This window comes from Thamnophis elegans, chromosome 2 (genome assembly GCF_009769535.1).
Source record: "Thamnophis elegans isolate rThaEle1 chromosome 2, rThaEle1.pri, whole genome shotgun sequence".
Classification (NCBI taxonomy): domain Eukaryota; kingdom Metazoa; phylum Chordata; class Lepidosauria; order Squamata; family Colubridae; genus Thamnophis; species Thamnophis elegans.
The window spans coordinates 12,726,801-12,746,835 of record NC_045542.1 but is presented as its reverse complement, the minus strand read 5'-3'; the positions used below and the strand labels follow the sequence as shown (position 1 = coordinate 12,746,835).

Genomic DNA, 20,035 nt, shown 5'->3' with positions numbered 1-20,035 from the left:
AGGAAAGTTAGGAAAATCTTATGAAAATGGAATCATCGCTTCCTTCCCAATTGTTAGGCCACGACTGATTGCTTAAGCTCTGTTTTGTGACATGTATCTGTTCAACGAAATTATTAATCAAAGGTGATGGTAGTGAGATGCTGTGTAGTATTTCGTATCTTTATAGAATTGAAGCATTCTTTAATGACACTGGGAATTAGCTTGCACAATCTGCAAACCCACTTCTAATTGTACTTGCCAGCATGGCACTAAGTCTGGCCTTGGAGATGCATTTCTGTTCTTACAATTATGGTTCAATATTAGGCAACTGATGTCTGCCCTGAAGAGGGTTGTGATGGCTAATTTTTTCTAAGTAACATGATGTCTACTTTTTGCTAGGACAGCAGCAGACTGTATCAGGAATATTAGAATTGCAATCCACTTCAGTTCACAATAAGTGAATACTTAAGAAGCCCCTGCTGTAGAGAAATTAGATTTTTCCAGACTGGCAATACCGTTGTCATAAATCTCCTGCAGGGTTCATTTTAGCAGCCGTTTTCTCTGAAAATCTCAAAATTGACATTACCCAGAAGCCAAGACAGACTTTATACCTTTCATGCTGGATGGAAACGTAAGGAAACGTCTAAGCATCTTGGGAGCAATTTTGAACCTGGCTCCATAATTAGCCCTCAATACTGGGTGGGCTGGAAGAAGGAGGTGGGGGGGCCTGCCAGAGTCAATGCATGATACATCGACTGCCGTACCTTTAGTAAGGAGTTGGTTTTGTAGCTTTAGGCAATGTTTTATACAGGTTCCATGTATGTCAGTACTGAGGCTGCAAGGAAAAGGCAGCAACTGTGAAGCCCTGGGGGTAGGCATTTATTAGGCCCAGGGGAAATTAATTGTAATGCCTGCTGTATTTCTGAAGGCTCAGGAGAGAGAGGAGAGAATAAATTTCTGCCTGAGAAATTTTCCACCAAGGAGAATGTGGCTCATGAAATACTAAAATGTCGCCTCCCCTTCAATTGGTGAGTTGGGCTTTATGGTGAAGAACTATAAACTACCAAGCCATATTCTGCAAGAGTGATCCCTATAGGTGATGTTCTATTAAGTGCTGCCATTTAACTCTGAGCAGCTCAGAAATATCACCAAGCGAAATAAATTATGGTCCTCAGATAGCCCAGCCCTACAACCAGGAAGAGCTTTAAAAGAGACAACCAGTACTTTGTCACCCAGAGGCAACTGACACCACACAGCTCCCAAAACAGTCGATCCATCCCGTCCAGGCAGCCATGTTTTGTACCAGATGCAGTTTCTGAATGCTTTCCAAGGGCAACTCCGTGTAATGTGGATTATAATCACCCAAGCAGGAGGTGACTCAGGCATGAGTGACTGTGAGCATGGTCTCCTGATCTATGAAAGGCCACAATTGATGCAAAGTACTGTACAGAAGTCCTTTCTGAGCTCAGTTGCCACCTTCTGATTAAGCAGAAGGTATGAGGCAGGAGGACCTCCAAATTGTGGACCATCTCTGATTGGAGGAACACAACTTGGTTAAAATTTAGTAATTATGTGGAATTGTTTGGTTCACTAACCACTGAGCCAAAGCCATTCTGTCTTTAGAGAGAAATGTTCTGAGTCTATTTCTCACCATCCAACCCCAACAGCTTCTAGGTGCAAGATTAGCATTTCTGTTGTATTACCTGTTTGACTCAGGCCCAAGATGTATATAACTAGATACTTGTAGAAGGCAGAGGGAATAACCTTGAGAAACTGGAGGAAGAACGGCTGTCCAAACAGTGGTCACATTAAAAAAAAAAAGGCTCAGTCTAGGACAAAATGTACACAGACACCTCGGCCAAGCCTCTTCCTACTTTGCATGATGATAGAGAGGGAGCGGGAGCTGCATTTAGACTTGCAAGATTCTGCTATTAAAACTTTACAGTGAAAACAATATTGGCTATATTACATAGATTTCCTAATCTAATCTTCTTAGAAATGCTGACAGTATAATCAGCATCTATTGCTATCAGGCCTTTTTACAATATGTGACTTCCCCCAGCAGTTTTACGCAGATATTAAAAACGTGGAGAGAACAGAAAGGTCTGAGGTGTTCTACAGAGTAGTCATCCATAATCAGATCTCTCCTACCCTCCTATCACTGATTGAAACCATCCCTTTAGAAAGGAGAACCACGACAGAATAATGCCTCCACTCCAATTCATTTAGGCAGCCCGAAAGGATACTGTGGTCAATGGAATGGAAAGCCACTAAGACATCAAGAAAGACCAAGAGACCTGAAACTTGACTGCCCAATGTCCAAATAATCCACTTTCCTTAGGGTCCTCTGGAATTGTAGGGCCATTATTTTCTCGACAATGTTCTCTGTAAAGGCAAGTTTGGAGACAAGTCCAGAGATGGGTGGCAATAGAAATCAATCAATCAAACAACTAAATAGTTGTGCCAAACAAAGGCTTCTTCAGTGGGGGCCTACTACAACCCCCTAAAGAGGTCATGGGAGCAATCCTTCACTCAAAGAAGTACTACAGACTACTTCTGCTGACTGCTGGCTGCCAGCAATTTGACAGTTCAGATCTCATCAGGCTCAAAGTTGACTCAGCCTTCCATCCTTCCGAGGTTGGTAAAATGAGGATTGTTGGGGGCAATATGCTAACTCTGTAAACTGCTTAGAGACGGCTGTAAGGCATTATGAAGCGGGATATAAGTCTAAATGCTATTTCTATTTCTATTATTACTTGAATCCAGCCTCCTATCACCTCATAACCAATCATGGTATCCAACTGAAAGACGACAGAATATTGCAAGGTAACCAGTACACTTTATATAAATATTTTAAAATGTTAATTCAGTGGAAATTGAATCCATATGTGGCTGTCTTGGCCCTGCCAATATTTTTGGGGGGAGAATGCAGCCCCTTGCTTCCCATTCAGAGTCTGTGACCTGAAAATGGTTGTGTAATGCCTCTTTGAGAGGGATGCGAAGGAGGATAGGTTTGATTGAAGGGAGGGCAAACGGGGGTAGGAAAGACTAAAGTTCAGAAGATGACAGCCAGTTTTCTGTCAGAGCTGGGTGGCTGCTGTCAAACTCTTCCACTTTTCCTCTGGCTCAGTAACCTCTTTCAAATTAAAAAGGTTAGCACTGCATTTCTATAGGAAAAGTACTCTTGATTGCTTCCTTGAAACCAGGGGACTCACTTCTTCCCACTTGAGCATGAGTTACTTTCCAGGAAAGTTAAATGTCTGCGTAAGTGGTTTTTGGCAGTGTGGGCAGGTGGCAAGTCCTGCTGGAAAATGAAGTCAGCATCCCCATAAAGCTTGTCTGCGGAAGGAAGCATGAAGTGCTCCAAAATCTCCTGGTAGATGGCTGCGTTGACCCTGGTCTTAATGAAGCACAGTGGTCCAAAGTCCTGTTGCTCAGTGGTCCAAAGTCCTCTTTTCTGATGAGAGCATCTTTTGCCAAAAGCACCAAAAACTGGTTCAATGACTGTGGGATTATTGTGCTTGATTGGCCTCTCCATTCTTCCTCCATACTCTGGGTCCTTGGTTTCCAAATGAAATGCAAAAGTTGCTCTCATCAGAAAAGAGGACTTTGAACCACTGAGCAACAGGACTTTGAACCACTGTGCTTCATTAAGACCAGGGTCAACGCAGCCGTCTACCAGGAGATTTTGGAGCACTTCATGCTTCCTTCTGCAGACAAGATTTTATGGAGATGCTGACTTCATTTTCCAGCTGCCCACACTGCCAAAAGCACCAAAACCTGATTCAATGACTGTGGGATGACTGTGCTTGATTGGCCAGCAAACTCACCTGACCTGAACCCCATAGAGAATCTATGGGGCATTGCCAAGAGAAAGATGAGAGACATGAGACCTAACAATGCAGAAGAGCTGAAGGCCGCTATTGAAGCATCCTGGTCTTCCATAAAACCTCAGCAGTGCCACAGGCTGATAGCTTCCATGCCACGCCGCATTGAGGCAGTAATTGCTGCAAAAGGGGCTCAAACCAAGTACTGAGTATATATGCATGCTTATACTTTTCAGAGGTCCGATATTGTTCTGTGTACAATCCTTGTTTTATTGATTGCATGTAATATTCTAATTTTCTGAGATGGTGGATTTGGGGTTTTCATGACCTGTAAGCCATAATCATCACAATTATGACAAATCACGGCTTGAACTATCTTGCTTTGCATGTAATGAGTCTTATCTCATATATTAGTTTTACCTTTTAAGTTGCATTACTGAAATAAATGAACTTTTGCACGATATTCTAATTTTTCAAGTTTCACCTGTAAGTCTAAATGCTATTGCTATTGCTATAAAATATATGGATACAAGTATGTGACTAAGATGTAGTAGATCTGCTGATTAAGCCTTTTTATGGGTAAATCTTTTAAAATCCGTGTCTTTACTTTATAAGCCTTTTACGTATCCACCCTGAGTTCAGCTAAAGAAGCAGATATAAAATTTGCAATTAAATAGCCGCTGCAGTGTTCATTTCAATAACCTGGGAATTTTTCATGCTACAGTCAAAATATAAAACAGAAGCTGCTTCCCAAGGCCATCAAGGAACTAAAATAAATCAAAAGTATGCCACATTAGTAGGGCTTTCAATCAATTTAAAATAGAAGTAATTGATTGACTGGGAATTTTTTAGACTGGTAGTTGTGAACGTATAATTATGAGTATTTATAGAGGCAGCCAAAATGTTCTAGACACTCAACAAAAAGTGAAACATAGCAGAGCCTCCATCCTCATGCCAAAAAAAAAGGGGGGGGAGAGCAAGGAGCAAAAACTGGCAAGTTCAGGTAGTAGTTTTTAAAATTATGACAAATTATTATCTCATTATTCTTGGAATGATAGTTGAGGAAGGTTTGGAGAGTGGAGGAGTAAATGATAGGGCTGTCTTGGCTGAAACAAAGGGATAGCCTTAGTGCCCTCATCTCTCTCAAGAATAGTTTAGGGTGTTTGGCCTTAATAGGATCCTGTAGTGATTTCATTGCATTGCCTACAATATAAAATAGAATCTGCTCTTCATTGTTAATCATATGGTCTGTTTCAGATTTGTCCAAAACCGGGTACTGAATCAGTCTAATTTGGAAAGATTCAAAAAGTGTTTCAATTAAACAAAGTGTTCGCTTCTTTGAATTAGACTCTTCTGATAATGTATGGGTAATTCAAAGGACACATAGGCATGCGATCACTGGTTTCACACAAACGTAACATAGCTTGGTCTGATTTACCCTGTTACAAAAATCCTGCAGCAGAGCCTTGTAATTTGTAGCAGGTAGCTTAGCACGATGCGCAATCTCAGCCTATTGTGGATGTTAAACTAATTAATTAAACATCATAGTTTAAGGCAATGTGTGAAGCAGGTCATGGTGACTTTAAAAATGGATATATTTCTCCCCAAGGAAAAGAAATATGAGGAAACGCCCACAGTAGGAATGGAGACAGGGATAGAGTTTTTTAAGTGATCACTCTATCTGAGGAGCCATCTTTCCTCACTGAGACAAATCCGCCCCACTCATGCCAGCAGAAGAAACCTCCTATGGATCCCATCTGCTAAGGAATTGAAGCAGGCGGGGTCAAGGAGAAGAGCCTTTTCTGCTGTGGCTCCATCCCTGTAGAACACTAAAGCACTGGAAGTGAGGATTGCCTCCTCCATTTTAGCCTTCCCAAAAGATATCAAAACATGGCTTTGCTAGCTGGCATGGAGCCCCAAGGCAGGCACTCACCATGGAAGATGGCTGACAGGGTAAGAAGACCTCACCCCTACCCCGTCAGTCTCTTAGCTCTCTTAATTTCGGCTTAGTACAGTTTTTAATAATATTTTAATCTGTATATTTCTAATGTTTTAATATTAGAAAACAGAAAGAGAGAGAGAATGAATGATAAGGCTGAACATGACAATTCTGGATAGCTTATAAAAAAATAAATATAAAATAAAAAAACATAAAACAAAGGAGAAAAACACATGGTGTCCTGAAGAACAAAACCATCCAGCTCAACGTTTTTCACAATTCTCAATCTTAGTATTAAATTGCCCCATTTCACTTAGCGAGAGTGGGTTGTTAATATACGTAGGTCTAAACTTACAGCTTTTGCTTTTCGCTAGGTGATGAATACTAATTCAGCTTTTGCTGGTGATATATGAAAGAAGGCATTTTTATGACTTTATTGTGCCACCTGTTCTTTTGGTGAATCACTGCAAGATTGTCTTAAGTTTGAGCATTCATAAAAATACAATTACACTGGAGAATGGGGAGAATAGGATAGTACCCTTTATGGTGCTGCAGCATGGATACAATAGCTTTGAAGTCTCCTAGAAGAAATCTATTGACTTGCTAGCTTGGAATGCTGGACTGATTGTCTATGAAAGAACAGATCATAGTCTTGTCTTGCATCAGGAAGCCAAATTCTAGGTCGTCTCTTCCTCCTACCTTCTCCAATGTCTGGAATTAACTTTCTTCTTTAAAGAAATGGCATGCTTGCTTCCACCTTCCTCTTCTCTATTTTGGTAGCGTCATACTTCAGATTGTCTTTCGGAGAGAGGAAAACCAGTCCCAGGAGATGCTTCCATCTCCATTAAATAAATTAATTGGTGAATAAAGAAAGGGAGCTCTGGGGAAGTAGAGGTTTAAAAGAACAAATAGGTGTATTTGTACTTTTTATATTAAGGCGTATTTCATGAGCAGAAAAAGAGAGCAAGGTTATCTGCCCTTTGTTACCAAAGGAAAAAAAGAAAGAAAGAATGGACTGATTCTACTCTGAGAAAATTGAAACTACATATTTAAATTCTGCTGAATGGGAGAACCAAAGGAGTCAGCATACACCAGGTTTGGTTGATTCAAGTTACAGCAGGCTGCTATTGCTGGGTCTTTTAACCTTCTTGAAAATAACGTATGTCACAATAAAGGGCTAAATGGAAACCGCTCCTCCCATTCAAACTTCTGTCTGCCATGTAAAAGGGGCTCACACACGCTTACTTTGCAAATTTAATAATAGCCTGGCTTTGCAGGGCCACAGTGGGAAACATTGATTGAGCCCACAGAAGCATCACTAACTTGACTGTTGCTCCATGCAAGTCCAATTATTGTTCAGTAACATGATGATTTGTAGACAGGCGTGCGAATGAGCAGTGAGGTATGTGCAATTTTGCGTGCCACTTTTGAGTTCTAAGAAGCCATGTTTTCCTTGCTTTTATGTGAGTTGCTACCTTTCAGGAAGGACATTGAAAACTTGTCTCCTGGCACTTTGAGTGTTTAGGGAGTGATCAGGAATGACAACTATTTTCTCCCTTGAGATCCACTCCTCAGCCATATTCTTCTACGCCTTGCCTGATTTTCACATCTTTTGATTCTGTTACACTGCTCCAACCATATCTGTTCATAGCGCTAAATATGCATGATGCTTTTATATGGCGTTTTGTTGCGAGTCTGTTTGCATAATTTGCGTTTTTCCTCTTGTGGAAATATTTGCCGATGATAGACAGCTTTATACTTGAGATACCCTCGTCCTCGTCTCTTTATTGACTGCTATGCTGTAAATAAAAATATGAGGTATGGGGTTTTTAAAATTTGACCACTGATGTCGCAAAGGGCATCCATTTCCAAGATAGACTGACTGAATAATTGCTATGCAAAGATTGCCTGAAGAGGTGAAGGTCATGGAAGTATACAAGAGATGTCTGTCTGCTTCACAGAGGCCCATGTAAAAGTATTGTGTCGTTTCCAACAGAGTATTTGACAACAATACATGATTAGGTCTGGCAACCAGAAATGTTAATGGAAGGGAAACAGACATGAAGTGCAAGAGGTCACTGCTCAGTCTGTATCAACATGGCAACTCTGACTTGTCACTCCAAATTACCTCTCCCCCACCCTATAAATAAATAAACCTCTTCTGATGTCTGGCATCAGAAGAGATTGCCTGAAAAAAGGAAGAATTACATGTGATGTCCCAGGAATTAAGAGGAAGAAGAATGTAGGAGGAATTAGGACTGTCTACTTAGAGAAGTTTACTAAAGCAGCTGCTTCAATACAATAGTTTCAATTGTATTAAAAAATTGTATTATTGAAACATCAGTACTTTTCTGAGATATGTGAGCATTTCAAATATACTAAGCATATTTTACTGTAGGCAATATATCTTTTGGGGGGGATTTTCTTTTTCATTTCCTAGCAACACATCTCAAGTCAAAATAATTTCCAAAAAAAAAATCCAGGGTGGGGGCTTCAACTGTTACACTAATACCAAAAATTCCACTGAATTATTCCAGGATTTAGAGTAGATGAGTATGGTGAATATTTTCTCTTTCTTTGGGTCCGATTGATATCACTAAGCCATCGTGTGATTTGTTTTTTTGACATAGTACGATGTAGGAAACTGGTTTGTGCAATAAGCTATAGTTAAATAACCCTAATAATATGAAAAATGCAATACTGTATTATGTAGATGGATGGAGAGGTAGGTTTTGCTCTGTCTTTTTGTGGAACCTTAGATTGAAGTTTGTTACACACTGGGAGCTTAGTTTACTGGCAGCTACTCCTTGGAGAAGGGCCAACAAAAAAATGAGTATGAATTGGAAGAAATCTCCAGCATTATTGAACAATGCAGTTGGGATTCATTCGGCAGACTAATTACTTTGTATTAAATGCAGTGAATAATCACTTTGGTTTTTCTATTTTATTATACAGTGCCTGATCTCCTCCATTTTTAATATGATTAAAACTATCTTTCAAAGTCTGCCAAAGCTGCATTAAGAACCACTCACGAGGCTGTTGGCTATGTCTGTTAATCTCGCCCATCTGCCTTATCCTATGACAATATGGCCAGGCGAGGAGAGATGCAGTCAGAGGATGTGAGACAGCTATTAGGAACTGAATAGTAGCCTTGGGGGGGGGGGGGAGAGGGTTGAACATACCTGACCAGGCACTGTTGTAAAATCATGCTGACTACTCATTAGAAGCCTTGTTATACTCTAAAATACCACTGTATATTTCCCAGCATTCCCTTGCAGCCATGAATTTAGCACCCTGCTGTTTCTTTAATAAAACAACTGGAGCCTGAATTTCGAGAGCTGAAGGGCATGTTATTTATAAAAAGAAGTTGTGAATATTGGCCGGCTTCAGCCTTTGAATACCTCCACACTAACAGTCAACCTCCAGAAAAAGTCAAAGGCTTGTTAATACATTCACACAAATAATCCAAAAAGGAATGAACAGGATTTAAGTAAAACCTGTTTGGGACAATTCTAAGGCTGGGGCTTGTTACCGCTTTGTAAGAAAGCTGCATCACTTTGCTTTCTACCACAGTACTGTAGAGATTTCTTCCTGCTGGAGGATTTGTTCCAAGAACAACGTATCTTTGAATATATCTCAGCGGAAGCATTGAGCTGCTTGCCCTGCTTGGACTTCAAACGCCAAACCTCGTGTTTTGTGTTGGGTGGAGGAACATGCTTGCTCCGAGCAGGATGTAGGTGGGAAGGTCAGGTGTCACAGCTGACTTGCCAATAAAGAAATAATAAGATTTTACTGACAGCTTGTCATGGCAGACACCTCCACTTATGAATCTGCCAAGTTGATGCATGACACAAAGCTGGGCTTGCGAGGAGGGGAGCAAAATTCTGTAATTTTACCCACCCACCCCCCCCTGGAAAAAAAAAGTCTCAATTTCTGTGACACCAGAATTGATGCAGTAGAAACCCTAAAGATTTGAGATAGATGATGCTTCTGTCTCTGGAGGTGGCATCCCAGGATAAGGATGGTATTAAAGAGCATTGGAAAGCCTGGTGATACCAAGGAGTCTTTTAAAATTTAGCTACTTTTTCCACACAAACACAGGTTAATGCCTGAATGTGGGTGTCCTAACAAATATGTAATGTTGATTTCCTTTAAAGAAGCCTCAAGCTGTTGCCAGGGGGAAGTGTGAAGCTAACTCTTTCGTATTCACAATTGGAGGGGGCAGAGCAGCACAAAAAGAATGTTGCCATGTCATCATTATGGAATTAAGACAGTTATGGACTTACAGTTTTAGAAAATGAGTATTGAACCAACCTTTATAATTAATCCACCTTTTTTAATGCACCTATTAAAAGCTGAAGCCTAGTCAAACCATAGTTTGTGGCTTTGTGTTAGTTCTTGGGTTTGTATTTTGCCTTTCCCACAAAGGTTATGTGTATTGTTTTGCTGAATGCTTGTAACAATCCTGTATGAACAGGATACCATATTTTTTGCATTATTAGATGCACTTCCCTCCCCCCCCCCCCCAAAAAAGTGGGTGAAAATATCTGTGCATCTTATAGAGCGAATATTGTGGCGGGGAGAGGGGAATTGGTGTGGCAGCGGCATTCGCCACCGCTGCCGCTGTTCCCTGCCACAGGGGAACGCCTCCCAGAATAGCACCAATGTTGTTCTAGGTGGCGGGGATTGCCAATTGGCAGCGGCCATAGGTGGCGGCAATCCCCGCCACTTAGAATATTGCTGATTAGCAATATTCCGGGAGGCCGGTCCAATCGGCAATCAGCGGCTCGGCAGCAAAGGCTCCAGTGTTCCCTGGTGGCGGCAGGAGCTCAGTTCAGTTGACCGGTGGAAGGTGCAACAGAGCGGAGCCCTGACGATCCGCATGCTGGGGCTGTGATAACATTCTGAAGCTGACCAGGCTGTTTGCTGCAAGGACGCTAGCTAGAGGAATACCGGATGGATGCTAGGAGGCAGAGGCAGAATTTTTTTTCTTGTTTTCCTCCTCTAAAGCTAATGTGCATCTTATGGTCCGGTGCATTTTATAGTGCGAAAAATATGGTAAATTGTAATAATTATTTCCCCTGGAATAATTGTTTGTGCATTTTCGGCTAGTCTGTGCCAGGTCTACACAGTTCCAGCTTTACCAGATCAGGAACAGCATGCCAAGCCTGTCCTAGGTCTTTGCAAATCTAGGAAAGCAGTTGTAACAATTTAAGGAATCCTTGTCTTACTTATATACTTGATGAACGGCCTTCTGCCTAGCTCAGCACATCACTGTGGTGGTCTGGCTTAAGAGATGATGGGGGATTTGGAGGTAAATGGTCTCTGTACCATTTTCAATAGCACTATCCAGATGGAATTTTGTCTCTCATGGTCGAAAGCTGCATGTAATTGAGCAAGAAAGGCTCTGATCTTTAAAGACCAGAGTTGTTGAAGCCTGTCGTGGGAGCCTGTAATGAGCAAATGGCAGAAGCCACCGACAGGGGGAAAAGAGGTTTGTAGATCCCACCTTCTGCCATCCTGTTACTTACCCTAGGCATGCAAAGCACCCGCTAATTTTCTGTGTGTTGTGTGCCTGCATGCATGTGCGCATACACACTCATGGAATTGCCCCTCCTCTTTGGGAAATCTCTTTAATTATTTAAGAAGTGGTAAAGCTGCCCATGCTTTTTTAATAAGCCACTAGGACCTAAAATTGCTGCCTTGCCTGAGGGAATGCTCCAAAGCAGCATGTATGAGGTTGGGATAAATAAGAAAGTGGAGGGAAAAAAGCATTGGATCAAGCTTGGGAGGATCTCATTGACATAACCTTCTTATCCCCATCCAGTTTAGCCAAGTTGCTTTCATGTGCTCACCATATTTAAATCCAGTTAACTTATATCACTTAACGATCCATATTCTTTTGTTGTCTCCTCCATCTACCGAAAGGATATGGCCCAATAAGCAATGTGTCAGTATTCCAACTATCATGTAGAATTAAATCAGAGTCCAAGGCAAAATGATCCTTAAAGTTCCAATTTAATAAAGCAGACATCTTAGCACATTTGTGTAAATCCCAATTCTGGAAATGACATCAGAATTCCACCCAGTTAAAAGTTCATGATCTTGTCCCCACACCCACAATTCATCACATGGTCCAATCTTCTTCTTCCATGCTGGCATCTCCACCCAGCTGCTTCCGGTCAGGTGTAAAAGTACAGAGACAAAAGATGACCTTGGCTTCTAGTAAAGAATGAAAACAATACATTCCACAATCCTACTCCTTTCTATTCCCCCCTCCCATCAACTATACTAAAGAAACAGCATAATGAAATAAGAGAAAGTGTGGCAGGCCAAAATTCTAAAAAGAATATAATTGCAGGCCTGACACAATGTTTCTATAACTCTCATTATGGAACTGTGGATTCCTGGATGCTCCAAATGGATAAGGCATGGACTCTTTTCTGAGCATGTACATTTTGCTTCTTCACCACTGAAGGAACATATTCACTGTAACCAGACTAGGTACTATGAGATTTGAGAGTATGCCTTCTGGGTATAACTTCTAGGTTTAAGTTCTTAAAGAATGAAATAATTCCTGTTGGCCATGGTCTTGCCATGTATGTTGCTATGTTTGAGGGTAAGAGAAGAAAACAATAAGGTTTATGGTTAGGCTAAAAAAATACATAGTGTTTTTAAGATGTATAGTATAAAATGCACCTTTCCCCCCCAAAAAAGAGGGTGAAAATCTGGGTGCATCTTATATACTGAATACAGCATTTTTCCCAAAACCCCGCCCCATGCATCCCACTTTTCGCAAAAATGGACATGCAGAAGGTTTGGGAGGCCTTCAAAGTGCTCCTGGGAGCTGGGGAGGACACAAACGAGTGAAAATTGGGCCATTTATTACTCATTCCCTCCCCCAGCCCCCATGAACACTCTACAAGCCTCCCAAAGCCTATGCATGCCCTGTTTTTTCCAAAAAGTGGCCCGTTTTTGCAAAAGAGCAATTTTTTGCCTGTTTTTGCCCCAACCCTCAGGAGCACTTTGCAGGCCTCTCAAACTCTCTGTGTGCCCCGTTTTTCTACAAAAAAACAAGGTGTGCAAAGGGTTTGGGAGGCCTGCAGAGTGCAAAAGCTGTTTTTGGGGGGTTTTTTTATTTACCTCTTCGAAATCTTGGTGCATCTTATACTCCGGTACATCTTAAAGTCCGAAAAATACAGTATATGTGAAGCGTTTTGGGTGGGTGGACTTTAGTAATTGTGTCTTCCCAAAACAAAACATTGTCTTTGCAATGTTTCTTTCTGATAGGGTGGTTACACGTTTTGATGCAAAGGGTTAGGGTCCTATCAGAAAAAAGAAAACTAAAAAAAATAAATGACAGAATTTTGTATTATGTTGAATGTGGGGCACAACGAGCAGAAAGCAATCTTAAGCACTTTTGTATCATAAGATTGTAGCGCCCTTCCTTCGGTTTATTGAAATGAAAATTGGGGTTGGGCAGAGGTTTCAGGGTTAGGGACTGCACTTCGACTAAGTCAGGGGTCGGCAACCTTAAACTCTCCAAGAGCCATTTGGACCCGTTTCCCACAGGAAAGAAAACACTGGGAGCCACAAAACCCTTCCCGTGCCTGACTATTTCCTGAGTGGCCCCAAAACCAGCATATGTATTTGAATTAAAAGTTCTGTTTTCTTCTGAAACTTTTCTTTTCTTGGATTGATCCATGGTTAGCCTACTGGAGGGTCGAAAAGCTCAATAAATTTGTGTGCTGACGGGTGTCGCACATTGGCGGTTGTGACACATATTTTTAGCAACAGGGAGCCGCAGCAGAGGGATGAAAGAGCCACTTGTGGCTCCAGAGCCGCAGACTGCTGACCCCTGGGCTAAGTGATCAGGAACAAGGAGTTTTTATACAACTGCCATGCCAGGTTTCTCTCCCTTCCCCTCCCCAAATTGAATTGTCCCAGCTCAGCGACCAAAAGGAAGGAGGGGGGGGGGGAATCTACTGCAGATATAGCTCCCTGGATTCAAAGGGAGGACTCTACTTGGAGGCTTGCTGTGTGACTCAGTCTCAGCCAGTTAAGTAGGCGAAGGAATAAGGAACCCCTGCTGTGTGTGTGTGTTTGTGTGTGTGTGTGTGTGTGTGTGTGTGTGAGAGAGAGAGAGAGAGAGGAGAGAGAGAGAGAGAGAGAGAGAGAGGGATGGTGGGGAGGAGAGAATGGGTGGGGGCCAGCCTAAGTCCATAGTCCAAACTGGCTCTCTAACCATCTAGTTATCTCATCCCCACTATGCATGGACAGAATTCCTGAGAGTTGGCTGATGCCCGTAAACTTGGCTTCTGTGCCTACCCATTGGCTTCCCCGTGGTTCCAAGGAAGCAGGAAAAACAAGAATGCGTCCGTGTGAAGGCAGTCAGGGCTGCTGCAAGAGAATTTTATTCATTTGAAGGTTGCTGTGCTGCCCCTCCCAGCACCCAAACTCTTAGATTTGTCCTTCACAACCCTGGCGCCTAGAACCGGGCAAAGGGGGTATCCAAGCAACAGCTGAATGAGATTGCAGCTCTACAGTTTTTTTTTTTAATTAGCCTTCTGAAATTCCTTTTATTTTCCCTTTTGGTGCGTGCGATGGCAAGAAGAGAAAATAAAACCTCAAATGCCGATGTATAAATAGACAGTGGGCAGTAAACAGGCAGTGATAAACTAAAGGTAGAGGTTCCTGCTCCTGCTTTTGAGAAATGAGTGGACTTCCCACCTTAAAGGTGTCCTGGTTTCTGCAAGGTTGAATACGAGGAGGCACACAAGTCTTTCAATTTACCATCAGAGAACTCGGCTGCTTCTAGTTCAAAGCCCTCGTCTCATGCTTTCTCTCCTTAAATCTCCTCTCGCTCATGTAGCTCTGACTAGCCCATTAGTTCTTGCAGTGAGTAGATTATATTATTGTGCTACATCCACCCAAATAATATATGTGAGATATTCTATAAATGAACGCATATGTTTTATTTATTGCCTCATGTTGCAGCACTGCACTGGGAAAGAGCATTTGGATGAGTAAAGCAAATTTGAAATACTAATAACATTGGCTCTAAAATCTTGCTTACGTTTTAATAATCTAGGCTGCATGTTAGAGTCTTTTACTGTTTTTCAAACTGTAGTCTTTTGTGTCAGTACCATAGATTTCCAAGGATTTGAGTATGCTTCCCTTCCCCATCCCCCCACTCTGTTCCAGCTTACAATTCAAATTGTGCTAATCACTAGGAATGTTATTGTTATTGCCTATCTAGTCTCTGCTGGATCTGTTTTGCTTAGCACCTGCAAATTTGAAGGGAAAAGAGTTTCTCTTAGCATTTGTTTCCACAGCGTTCCTGCAGTTGGCTTCCTTATACCTGTGGTTGCTCCGTAGGTATGTTTCTTTGAGCTTTTGCATCTGTCCTTTTTAAAAAAAATGAAACCCCAGAAGTGGCTGCTGATTTCCACAGTTGACAAGCTGTGGTAGCTAGCATCCTTGGCTATCCTCACCTTTTTGAATAGGGTATTGTGTTGTCTCATTCAGGATGTGTATGTGTGTTTCTTTAGTGACCCGCCTGCCTCTGGGCAAAGATGTAAACCCTTCTTCTTTTACTGCGCAAGCAACAGCTGTGGGGGACATACACATCTCCAAAAGCATCCTCTGTGCTTCTGTTCAAGTTCATGATGGCAAGGCAGAGCAGGTTCTTTTGTAGCGAGAAGGGCAGGTTGGACACCAACAGAGCCTGAGACTTAAAATGGCTTAGAATAGCTGTGCACAATTCTAGGAAGATAAGAAGGACAAGAAGTTTGGAAGCAATTGTATCATAAACATCATGTGGGACATTTTTATATAAGAGAATCTATCATAGGCGCACATGAACGCACCTGTCCAGTCCAGAAAATGCTTGAAGTTCATACCTTTACTCCCCTTTCCTGCTTAGAATCGGTCTCCACTAGTGTATTCTAGTAATTTTCACCTTTTCCTTTTTGCACAGCTGAAGCAAGATTTTTGGCAGCATTCATTTTGTTCCCTTTTCTCCCATCTGGCTCCTAGCCTGACCAAAGTGGCTTCGGGTTTGTCAAACACCATGTGTGAAAAAAGTGATGTGTGGTGGAACTGGGGTCTCTGCTGAGCCCAGAGGTCAGATCCTTCTAGTTTAGAACTGTTTTTCCCTCCAAACATTTCATTTTTGTGCCTTAGCAAACATTTAATGGAATCAATTTGCAAAATTATTGGTGTGGAGTAACACGTTTTGAAATTCCTATCTTTATAAATGGGAGAAAATGACAGAATCAACTTCTGTTATCCTCTAGGAGCGTAGTAGATTGGATGGACAAATGTAGACAGAACCTTACTTAAGGATGAAAGCTCCATGGTTTTGGCATTAGAATGGTTGTTTTATTTTGCCCTAAAATAAAACAAGATGCCATTTCCATTATTAGAGTTGGATTAGCTGTGCTATTTTTCTTTTGATGGCGAGGTTTAGAATGAGGGTATCTGTGAAGGTGAACTTTAAGGGAAAATATCAAAGGGGATGTGTTGAATACACTTTGGGCAGCTGTAATCTAACTCCATTTTGTGTTTTTACATTTCAGAATCCAGACTTTCATGGCTACAGTGACGATCCTGTTACTGATGTACAGAATATGCGTGCTACCTTCTTCTTTGGAATATCTGTTTGTCTCGTACTGGGCACTACCTACCTGTATTATCTGCCTGACCATAAGTAAGGTTCAGAAGCTAAATTTCATTTTCATTTGTACATTGCCTTGTAAGCCTTTGGGGTATTTTGTCTTGAAGTTTTCAAACCCCGAGGCCAGTGGGTCTTCACTTCCGATACGTTTTCCATAATTCCATTTATTCCTTGCTCCTTCTGGCTTCCCTATTAAGCGGTACATCCCTCCCTCCATGCTGGCAAAGTTCACTAGATTTTTTTTTAGTCTCATATTTGCCCGATATTTCCTTTCCTAGTACCACACTACCTTAAAAAGAGCAGGGCCATTACAAAGAGGAATGGGATAAAAATAACCTTGTGAGAATCCTCTTTAAGGATCCCCTAAAGATGTCCTAGAACATGAGATGACAGGGTTCCATGCATTCCAGGGACTAGGAAATAGTTCTATTTTATCTTGTGTCACCTGTATGAAAGGCAAGGGTCATCATACATGCTTTTAAACTTACGTTACAATTTCCCAGTGTACATTTTATCTGCACTAGTGAGCTAAAGTATAAATGCTGACCTCTTATAAAAGTGTAGGCTCAGTAGTCTGAGAGATGTATTAACTAATGAAAATGGGAGTACTCTACCAGTCTAGCTTGACAGTGTAGATTCTTTTTCATAAGCTTGGCACACCAGCAAAATGTTACACATGAACACAAATGTACAATTTCAGTAGGTTAGTGGAGAGGTACACAGTTTGTGCCCCCCCCCCCCCCGAGTTGTATGTGGCTTCCCAGAAACTTTGAAGAATTGGTAACACACACTAATTCTAGTCCTAATTTCCAATATGAAAAAAATAGAAAATTATTACCTTGAGGAATAATGTGAGTTATATTTTAGCAATAGCAATAGCAATAGCAGTTAGACTTATATACCGCTTCATAGGGCTTTCAGCCCTCTCTAAGTGGTTTACAGAGTCAGCATATTGCCCCCAACAACAATCCGGGTCCTCATTTTACCCACCTCGGAAGGATGGAAGGCTGAGTCAACCCTGAGCCAACCCTGAGCCGGTGAGATTTGAACAGCAGAACTGCAGAACTGCAGTCAGCTGAAGTAGCCTGCAGTGCTGCATTTAACCACTATGCCACCTCGGCTCTTTAGGTACATGCATGTCTTGTGTACTCATAAATGAATTAAAATCATATCCAAGCTTTTGCCTGGGCCCTTCCATTAATTCTTGAATGTGTTCCAGCCCAGCATTCAAAGGTACACTCCATGATCCAGAAAATGTTATATCCCTCCGGGTTAGGGGTTTTCTAGATCTTTATCAGAAATGTTGCATAGATAAGAGTATGGGTATCTGTCCTGTACAAAGTTTGTTACCTGCTTTTTTTTAATAACTTTTTTTTTCCAAAGCAACATTTGTATGAGTTTGAATGTTGGGAAGGTTGTATAATATAAGAATAGTAACCGACTCTTAGCAGCCTAACCCTAACCCAATCTGATGCCTTCCGAGTATGTAGGAACTGAAATTTCTTTGTCCCACCTCACAAACACATATATACAGACACACACACACACACACATAGATCCGTGGTGGGTTTCAAAAATTGTTCCAACCTACTCTATGGGTGTGGCCTCCTTTGTGGGAGTGGCTTGCCACCCATGTGGCCGGATGGGAGTGACTTGCCGCCCATGTGACCGGATATGAAGATGCCGACGACACTTGTCAGAACCACCTTAAATTACCTCACACACAGCACTGGCCTGCATAAGAATATGATGTAAACTTGTTTTTTAAAAGGCATCTTTGGTTTGCGTTAAAACTTCAACACACGCAATGTTCTGATTGCACCACAAACGTAGTAGTCATCCTTACCTTTCACAGAGGCACTGAGTTTTATAAATATGAGCATGATAGTGTAGAATAATCATATCCAAGGAACAGTGGTGGGTTTCAAAAAATTTTGGAACCTCTTCTGTAGGTGTGGCCTGCTTTCCACTGGTAGAACCTCTTCTAACCGGTTCGGTAGATTTGACGAACCGGTTCTACCGAATAGGTGCGAACTGGTAGGAACCCACCTCTGACATAGATGCATGCAGAGAAAGAGAGGGAGGAAGAAAGAGAGAGAGAGATTGATTTGCATCGTGTTTGGGAGCTTTTACTACCTTTTGTGTCCTTTTTTTGGCTAGAAAGGGAACTTGTGTGGAGAAGATCAGAGAGAAAGATTTAGCAGAGATAGAGGTTATTACAGAGAAGAAGAAAAAATCAAAGGCCTTGAATCTGCAGTTTGTGGTAGGTCTAAGTCCCTTTAGGGATATCAATGGATTTGAGGGACAGGAAGCTATCAAAGCAGATTCCCTCCCACTCAGCAAGAAGCAAACATCATGCTTTGATTTGAAACTAAGCCTGCTGCATCCAATACTTGCATCTGATGCCAAAAGAGTATTCTGTGCTTGGCACTCTGCCTATAACTTTGCTGTCGTCCGTTCCCCCCCCCCCCTCTCCCGACATGGCTCCAAATGATCCCATCCCTATGAAATATTGTGGCATGAAATTGTATCTTTCACAGACAGATACCTTGGTTTGGTGCCTGTTTTCACAGGTACTCACATCCTGCACATAAATTGTTTCAACTTCTAACCTCAAAACGATGCTATAGGGCACTGCACACCAGAACAACTAGACACAAGGACAGTTTTCTCCCCAATGCCATAACTCTGCTAAACAACGAATCCCCACAACACTGTCAAATTACCTACTAAGACTGTATTACTATTATTCTTCTCTTCTTTCCTAGTACTTATCTCTTCCCACTTATGACTATAATCATGTTGCTTGTATCTTTAAAATTTACATTGTTTTATTTGTTTCCTAGTATAATTTGATTGCTTATTAGTAACCTATGACCATCACTAAGTGTTGTGTCTTATGATTCTTGATGAATGCATTCTATTTCATTTTTCTTTATGTACACTGAGAGCATATGCACCAAAGACAAATTCCTTGTGAGTCCAATCACACGTGGCCAATAAAGAATCCTATTCTATTCTACTGAAGAAGACAGTGGCTACTATAAGCTTGGAGGGCACCTGTACCTTGTACATTTGCAAAGGTTTATCAAGGTGTTAGCAACATGAAGCCCCAGAGCTTTATGTGGCCCTCAAAATCCTCCTAGATCTTTCCTATAACCTCCCTCCTTTCACAGTTGCCTAAAATGGATGAGCTTGTTTCTCATTGCCTTGATTTTGCAGGCACTAACATTGCCTCACCTACTGCTAGCCTGCCCTCCCAAAATACTTTTAAAGTTGTCCCACCCTGGTTTAACCAATCGAGATTCAATCAATATTTCACTTAGCTTCCCCAGTACAGTTTCTATTTCTATCCTCAGCAGAATGAAAACAGGGAACTTTTTATTTCACTTTTCTGTTATGTGCCACACAAAGGTGACTATTTTTGGATAAGGGAAGCAAACATAAACCACCCATTAGGAATTGGGATATTTTCCTTATTCTTTTTGGTTTGGGGACAGCAAAATTTTGGAACCATGGAAAAGCTACATTTTGAGCAGAATTTGGAAAATCCAATTTGGAGGCATTCTTTTTTCCAGAGAAAAGAAGAAAAAGGAAGAATGTGTTTTGGCA

The 20,035-nt window shown here is 41.5% G+C and overlaps 1 protein-coding gene across 1 annotated transcript in view; it reads left to right on the top strand.

Moving 5' to 3' along the window:
* The window catches only part of NDUFB11 (NADH:ubiquinone oxidoreductase subunit B11), a 51,195-nt gene that overhangs the window by 19,190 nt on the left and 11,970 nt on the right, over positions 1–20,035 (top strand). The window contains exon 2 of the mRNA XM_032210287.1: positions 16,326–16,456. Within this exon, the coding sequence (XP_032066178.1) occupies positions 16,326–16,456 (131 nt within the window). The remainder of the gene's footprint in view (positions 1–16,325; positions 16,457–20,035) is intronic.